Consider the following 8,689-nt stretch of genomic DNA (forward strand, 5'->3'; position numbering starts at 1 on the left):
TGGGGTCACAAAGAGTTGGACACAAATGAGTGATTTAACAACAACAACTACTACTACATCATCACCAATCATATTACTCTCCTATGACAATTATTAAGAGCCTTCCAATCATAATCTTATAGTTATCAAATGAAATACATTGTTTTAAACATCTAAAAATCCTAAGGTACATCTACCTTCAGGTACTTCTCAATTTTTTTTTTCTCAAATATCTTGTTGTTTCTCCATTTTTGTTTTCCTCTGTCTCTTAATGTCAATTTTCCTCATTCTTGGGATAAAGCATAGTCACAAGCATCTTTAGGTTCATGTCTCACCAGCTTAGTAACCCCAGTGGAAAAGAATTTCTCATTTTCAATAGTTCTAGCTAACATTTTAGATTTAGCTCTTAAATGTACTTTTGTTCACATGCTCACATTTTGACCAGTTACCATAGCCAATTTGAGATATGCTGATTGGACATGGCTGCATCATGTCCTTTCCTTTAGCCACGGTAGTGAATTCAGCTAAACTTAAACCAACTGGACTAAGACTGTAGAATGAGTTTTTCCACCATTAAAATCAGGATGCTATCAGCACAAGTATGTTACGGGGACACTAAGCCGGCAAAAATAAAATCCACTGCTTGTTCTCAAAATATACCAAAACATCTTAATCAGTATCCTATTTCTTACACTCAAAAAACTCAATTTATAGTTTGTGCCAGTTACTTTTTCTGAGATGAATTTCCTGTTTCCACCCCTTCCCCAAAATTGTGGCCACAGTTGCCCAAATAAGCCAAGGTCTTTCAAGTCTACTTTTTCTGACAGAACTTTTCTCTACCAACACATAACTGCCATTTTCCATCTATAGAAACTAATAACTATATTTAAAGATTCAGATTTAAATATAATACCTCTGTGAAACATTTCCCAACTCCCATTAAATAACTGTTGCATAGTTCTCTGTACAGACACAATAAAACATATATAAATCTATTCTAAAATATACTGTATTTTGATAGTTTCTAGATGGTGTTTGCCTCACTTGGTGTGAAACACTTGGGAATACAATCCGCTCCAACAATTGACATAGCTCTAGGGATATGACAATAACTGACCCAGTTTATGTTGGATGGATTAATTATTAAATAAGTCAAATTAAATAATCTCAAATTCAGTGGCCAAATCTTATCTTTACATGAATAATTTGAATGAAAAACTCTCAAACACGTCTTAAGCGGGGTTGGTAGTATTGACGAGTCCAGAAAATCGTAGAGGTCTCCTTCAGGTAGCATTACAAATAAGCGTTAGTTTATTTTCACCACTAAATAAAGACATCCAGGATGGAGGAGACTGGTGGGCTGCAGTCCATGGCGTCGCTGAGAGTTGGACATGACTCAGTGACTTTACTTTCATTTTTCACTTTCATGCATTGGAGAAGGAAGTAGCAGCCCACTCCAGTGTTCTTGCCTGGAGAATCCCAGGGACGGGGGAGCCTGATGGGCTGCCATCTGTGGGATCGCACTGAGTCGGACATGACTGAAATGACTTAGCACTAAGGCACATGGAACAAAATCAGCAAGGATGGTACTCATTACCATAGGTAAAATAAATATTCTGTATCCATTTTTTAAAGTTCCTGTGATAATCTGGCTAGTTTCGTTTGCAGGAGACACAAGGACAAAAACGAAACCAAATGCTTTTGTGGAGAAATTCCCTGGATGAGCAGAAAAGCCTGCCCAAGTTATGGTGTTTTCTGTTTGTTTCAAACAGGATTGAGGGGTCGTATAATCAAGATGAAACCATTAAGAGTTGAAAGGGAGAGGACACACTGAAGAGATTCAACTAACACCCTGGGGAATTATCAAAAATAGTGAACTACTTTCTTCATGAGAGTCTACGATCTGAGGAATTCAAGAAGAGAAAAGAGAGCGGTCCCTCGGCACCTGAAAATGAGAAATGCTACATTTAATGAGGCTGACTTTGGCATGGCATTTTGAAGCAGGTTGTTATATTAAATGTAGCAAATGAAAAAGCCTTCTGAAAGTCTGGGAATAGTCTGCAAGGGGCGGGGGTGTGTGGAGGTGGTGGTGGTGGGGTGGACAGTGAAGAATGGTGCTTGGTACATTATAAACCCTCAGAAATATTGGCTGCTTTTGAATCAAATGAAACCCAACCTGAATCCAGTCCCTACTCAGTTACCTAAGGAAGACAATGGATGCCTAGGCAACACCTAAGCAAGTTGTGAGGTAGAGGCGGATCTCAATTATTGCCTCACCAGAGGCTGCAGAGCTGAGGTGCAATAGCGGAGTAGCAGAGCAGCTGGGAACCTAGGCGGATGGTTATCCGACTGAGTGTGTTCGGATCACTCCCGGGCAGAAGTAGAAGCTGAAGATTGCTTGAAAGCAGTTTTTGCGTTTCAGCCCTATGTCATGAAATTTAGATAAATTTCCAGTTGTTCATCGAGATGGAAAGCTCAGATTCCGACGATGAAGAAGACAGAGTTTCGGTCCGACACAGAGGTCAGATAGACCGATTGGCTCAAGAAGATGATTACTACCCATTCGTAAGTGATCTGAGTGAAGAAGATTACATACTTATGAGGGACAACAATTTGCTCGGCCCCCTAGGTGAAAGTACGGAAGAAGAGATGCAGAAGAGGCTTCAAATAATGAAAGAAAATCTACGACAAAACTCAGATGAAAATACAGGTATATTTCTCTTTGGGGGGAATGGGATGAAAAAGGAACTTCATAGTATTAAATAATCACTTCATAATAGTAAATAGTAAATTATACAGAAGTGGCATACGTTATTTGGTAAGGTACTTCTCATAAAAAAGAACTGACATTTACTTGGTTAGTGGTAAGAATGCCAGGGTAGGTTTTTTTTTTTTTTTCCCCTGATTCACATTTGGATTGTTTTAATTGGGAAATAGTGTGAAGTAGACTATTGGTTTTTGTTTGTTGGTTGGTTTTGTACCTCAGTGGAAAGTTCCTCCTATGTCCCGAATTATTCTATCTATGAAAGTGAAAGTCGCTCAGTCGTGTCAGACTCTTTGCAACCCCCTGGACTATACAGTCCATGGAAATATCCAAGTCAGAATGCTGGAATGGAGGGGATCTTCCCAACCCAGGGATGGAACTCAGGGATGGAACCCAGGTCTTCTGCTTTGCAGGCGGATTCTTTACCAACTGAGCCACAAGGGAAGCCCAAGAATACTGAAGTGGGTAGCCTATCCCTTCTCCAGCGGATCTCCCTGACCCAGGAATCCAGCTGGGGTCCCCTGCATTGCAGGCAGATTCTTTACCAACTGAGTTATGAGGGAAGCCCTCTCTATCTATATAGACATGCAAAAAAAATAGCAAAAAGAAATATTTTATATTTTAATCAAGTAGTTCTCAACTGGGGACAGTTTTGCTCTCCCCCACCCCAAGGGACATTTGACAATAGCTGGAGATATTTTTGGTTGTCACAGAAGGAGGCATGGGCGTTACTAGCATCTAGTGGGCAGAGACCAGGGATGCTGCCAAATATGACACAATGCACAGGGTAGCTCCCCAAAATAAGAATTGTCCAGTGCTAAAATGTAAATAGTTCTAAAGCTGAGAAACCCTGCTGGAACCTCAGATATGGTGCCTTCTCTCCCAGTGTAAAATAGAGGATTTTACTACCTAATTAAGAGGATACTATAATACTTTGGTTCCAGAATATGGTCTTATATGCACCACGCTAGGTTCAGTCTATTCATTTGATCTGATGTTCAGCTTAATGCCAATTAAAAATCTTGGTAATATTAAGAAGTATTCAAAATTCAAATACTTTTAATCCTATAAACTTTGCTTATATTTGGGCAATAATCTTATATTTTAAAACAACTTATACGTTATCAAAAGCATATAGGAGCCTAGGAGTAGTAATGTTGGAGACTAATGAGAATCAGACAATAGTATCAATTGAATTAAAATACTAGCACTGTACCTTAACTGGTGTTTACCTGGTTTAATTGCTTTGGTGTTTTGACAGTGGACTGAAAAAAAAAATGTTGTCTCTTGACATTCCTCCCACAGTGGTATACAGGGCTGTGTTTATGACAAACTATTGAAAAACAGACTTCCTTCAGATACCCTTTGTAAAAACCTCTCTAAATTTATCTAGGATTAGTGTACTCTTTTTCAGATGGAATTGAAACTTCCCTACCTTTACTTATAAATCTAGATAATAAAGCTTTTAAAGTATTAACTTTAAAGTTAAAGATAATTAACTTTTAAAGTATAACTTATAAAGTAAATGTGAAATCAGTTGAAAACATCTGAGTGTTTAAGTTCTCATTTTTGTTTGCTTTCTAAACAAAGTTTCAGAGTGCTATTTTATGATAGTTCCAATTTTGGTAGTTCTTTTATGGCCCCTCCCCCCATTTTTTTAAATTAACAGATAGAGGAGATGCTTCAGATAATGAATCCAGTGAGGACTCTCTTCTAGACTGGCTTACCACTTCCTTACAAACTGAAAATGTGACAAGTGAACAAAAAGAAAATCAGTCTTGGAGAGAAGAGAGCGAAATTAGTGCTAACAGTGATGAGCTCAGATTTGGCTTAGAAAGCAATCTTGAGTGTGATGATGAAAACTCAAATCCAGAAAATGAATATGTAGCATCTGCAAAACTTCCCAGAAGAGAAGATACTGAAGACAGCCAAAGGCAAGTGGAAAATCCACAATCTGAGTCACTATTTACAACAGCATCTGCATCAGAACACGATACAATGGAAACATTAATGGAAGTCCCACCGACTAGAAGTCAGAGACGACCAAGAAGTAGGAGCCCAGACTCTCGGAGAATGAGAGCAAGGACTGACAGTTGGACACCTCCACGTACACTGTGGGAACTTTTTCAAAGAATGAATGAAGATATACCATCTCAGACTTTTAAACAACCTCTCATAAGTGAGAATGATACATTTTCTAGAACTGGGCATGAAGAAACATTGAGACAGCAAATGTCTGGACATGAGTTGCAAAATAGGGGTCTTATTGAAACTTCTAGAACGAGGAATGCTGTTCCTGGAGAATGTTATTCAGACACAACGGGCAGTAGTGAATCTTGGGAAGTGAGGGCGACAAATCCAACCAGACCCTTCAGTCCTTGTCCAGTTAATTGTCCAGCATGTTCTCAGAGATACAGAGAAGTTAGTAGAACTCAGTTAACATCGGACTTACCAAACAACACCACCACTTCAGAAAGTGAGCAAGAGGAACGGGCGCCTATGTCTTCAGATTCTGATGAGGCCAATGAGAGAGCTTATGCCAATACCATCAGAAATTCCGTTCATAGAATTTTAAATACTAGCTTAATTGTAAATACTAGCTTAAGTACTAGCGCAAGTGGTATAATGTCTGTTACAACTCAGACTATTTTATGTCAGACAATGACAGTATTTAGTGACTTAAGTAACCTTATGGACAGTGGCAGTATTTCAGAGCATAGTGTCTCACGTCCAAGTGAAAACATGGGAAGGGCACAGTCACCAAATGAAAGACGTGGACCTAATGGTAGTGATAGAAGACCTGGTTCTGCTTCAAATGCTAGCTATGATTCTGATTCAAGTTTACTAATGATATCAGTTTCAAGCCCCTGTGATATTTATAGTGCCACATTTAATCAAATGTCTGGTTTTAGATCAAGTGATGAAGATTCGGAAATTAGCTCACCAATGTTTGAAGACAGTGAACAAAGAAGCTCATCAACAGGCTTCTCAGAGACCGGGCAAGAAGATGGACGAATGACCCCAATAATAGATGACGATAGCGACTCTGGGTCTTCCCTTAATCTGGAACAATTTCTCTTATTACATGAAGCAGACCCACACCAACCTACAGGCCTTAGCGAACTGCAGATTAACAACTTGCCTTTAAGATTTTCTGAAGAGGAAGATGCAACTAAAATCTGTACCATTTGCATCACAGAATACACCGCAGGCAACATGCTACGCATCCTACCATGCTCCCATGAGTACCATTATCAGTGCATTGATCAATGGCTGGCAGAACATTCAACCTGCCCTATTTGTCGTGGGCCCGTAGTGGATCACTCTGTGGCAGATGATTCTATGTGAGATCTGAATTCTCGGATATATAAAGTGTTACAGTGACAGACAACTGTCAGCTGTGTCATGTCCACTTTTAGAGTTATTTATGTTTAACAACTTGAATCTACATGTAACAATCGGAACTGAATTACTTGTTCCTGAAGAAATTATTGGGCTTTCCCAAATTTCTGTTTCATAATAAAAGGAAATATCAAAAAGTCAAACAGCATTATCCTATCTGACAATAAAAATGAGTTACACATCATAGCAGTGCACTGAATTTCAATACAAACTTAGCATGTGCACTGGGTTGGGATATTCCTGATGCCATGAGAGAAATGTTCTAATATGATATAATCAATCTTGATAGATCCTAGTAGTATATTCTAGTCATATAAATCCCAGATATCTCTTATCCCTGTTCAATCCTGGTTGTGCATGCAAAGAAACAGGAACCCAACTAAATAATTAAGAAGCAATTTAAGATTGTATTAGAGTCATTCACATACAAAAGTCGTTATATTCATAGAATGCCACAAAAGCTTTGAAACCCTTCTCTTCCAGTTTATCCCTTTTATCCAGTTTATCTCTTTCCATTTATCCCTTCTTCAGCAGTTTATCCCACCCTCCCCAATACTACCTTAAAGTTTCTCCTATTCCCCACTACCAATGTATTAGTCAGAGTCCTAGCCAAAAGCTGATGGCACACTTTAAAAGAGTGATGGAATATCACTTAATGAGGAGACTAAAATGTGTAAATAATGAAGAAAAACCAAGAGATGATGAAGTATCCATAGGCTAGCAACTGAGAAGCCAGTATTAGAACCACTAGGTTTGAAGGGGCATAGAGAGATCGTAGTTCCTGCAATCCCAAATGTTTTAAGAGTTGTAGTAAGAAGTCCACCCATCAAGAGCTATAAACTGAGAAAATGGCAGCCACTGCCAATCCAAAGTTTTGGAGAGGGTGCATCATAGAAATGAATACCCTTACCTTCTTTCCTCCTGACTTCTAATCTTTTGTCAGTAGTTCACATTAGCCAAATCTAACTTGAAGGACTGATGCTGAAGCTGATGCGCCAATACTTTGGCTACCTGATGGGAAGAACTGACTATTGGAAAAGACCGTATTGGCCAGTACAAAAAATTTTCCTTAATGTTTTCCATCCTGGTGAGAGTACATAATATTACAACCTATAGCAACAATCATCACTTTGTACAATGTGCAACCTGTTCAAATGCAGGTAGTGTTACGTATAAAGCTGCTCTAAACATTGAAAGTCAGAAACATCACTGACTTTTATTTTCTATGTGACTTGCTGGTAGCCACAGTATTTGCACATAACTACAAAATATAAATGGGGAGTGGTGGTGAAGTTTTTAAATTCACCTTTCAGCTAGCATATTTTTCACATAGCAGATATCTGCATGGCCATACATGAAGATTTAGGTCAAACCTCTGAAACTGACATCAACTAATACTGAAATTTGTTGGAATATTCTGATTTTTATTAAGCATTTCTGATACCAGGTGTACTTCATCTACTGTGAGTAGAATAATTATAAAAGTCTTTGGTTTTCATACTATCCTAACAGGTTCCAGTCTTCTAAAGGATGGTAATTGCTTAATTAATGCTTCAGTACATTCACATACACCTTCTGTGGTTGACAGAATTCTGAGATGACGCCTAATGATCCTCATAGTAGCCCTTCTCCTTGAGTATGAGACCTGTAAATGTGATGGAGTATCGTTCCCATTATTAGATTATGATAAACAGCACAGTTGATTGGGAAATTATCCAGAGTGAGCATGTCCCAATCAGGTGAGCACTTAAAAGGCACAGAGAGGACTTCTAGTCCATATAAGATGGTTTATGCTCCTCTTGCCCTGCTCCCCATTTATAAGCCCAACTATATATCCTGGAAACAATATGAGACAACCAAATGTGAGCTCTGAAAGGTCTAAAGAAGAAGGTGAATTGGCTAGGGACCCTTGGAATGACTGAGCAATTTCATGTCAGGGCACCTTATGACCTCTACCAAGAAGAAATGTGACCTAAACCCAGCATTCCCTCTAAACTTAGTAACAGTAAGTGGCTCAAACGGGCTCTTCCTCCATCACATCAAATAGGAATCCCACAAATACCAAATGAGCACTGCAGAACCTAAAAGAGGGAACAATTAAAATCCCAGCTGACAGGATCCTCTATGATCCACCTCCCAGAATTCTGGAAATAAAAGCAAAAATAAACAAATGGGATCTAATTAAAATTAAAAGCTTCTGCACAACAAAGGAAAATATAAGCAAGGTGAAAAGACAGCCTTCAGAATGGGAGAAAATAATAGCAAATGAAGCAACTGACAAACAACTAATCTCAAAAATATACAAGCAACTTATGCAGCTCAATTCCAGAAAAATAAACGACCCAATCAAAAAATGGGCCAAAGAACTAAATAGACATTTCTCCAAAGAAGACATACGGATGGCTAACAAACACATAAAAAGATGCTCAACATCACTCATTATTAGAGAAATGCAAATCAAAACCACAATGAGGTACCACTTCACACCAGTCAGAATGGCTGCGATCCAAAAATCTGCAAGCAATAAATGCTGGAGAGGGTGTG

At 38.7% G+C, this 8,689-nt stretch overlaps 1 protein-coding gene across 1 annotated transcript; it reads left to right on the forward strand.

Moving 5' to 3' along the window:
- Positions 1 to 2,445: 2,445 nt before the first annotated feature.
- LOC138929892 (E3 ubiquitin-protein ligase RLIM-like) lies at positions 2,446 to 6,091 on the forward strand. Its single transcript, XM_070289583.1, has 2 exons — positions 2,446 to 2,689; positions 4,413 to 6,091. Exons 1-2 carry the CDS (start codon positions 2,446 to 2,448, stop codon positions 6,089 to 6,091), a joined length of 1,923 nt encoding a protein of 640 aa, XP_070145684.1.
- The last annotated feature ends 2,598 nt before the right edge of the window (positions 6,092 to 8,689 follow it).

Source organism: Ovis canadensis, chromosome X (assembly GCF_042477335.2).
Source record: "Ovis canadensis isolate MfBH-ARS-UI-01 breed Bighorn chromosome X, ARS-UI_OviCan_v2, whole genome shotgun sequence".
Taxonomy (NCBI): domain Eukaryota; kingdom Metazoa; phylum Chordata; class Mammalia; order Artiodactyla; family Bovidae; genus Ovis; species Ovis canadensis.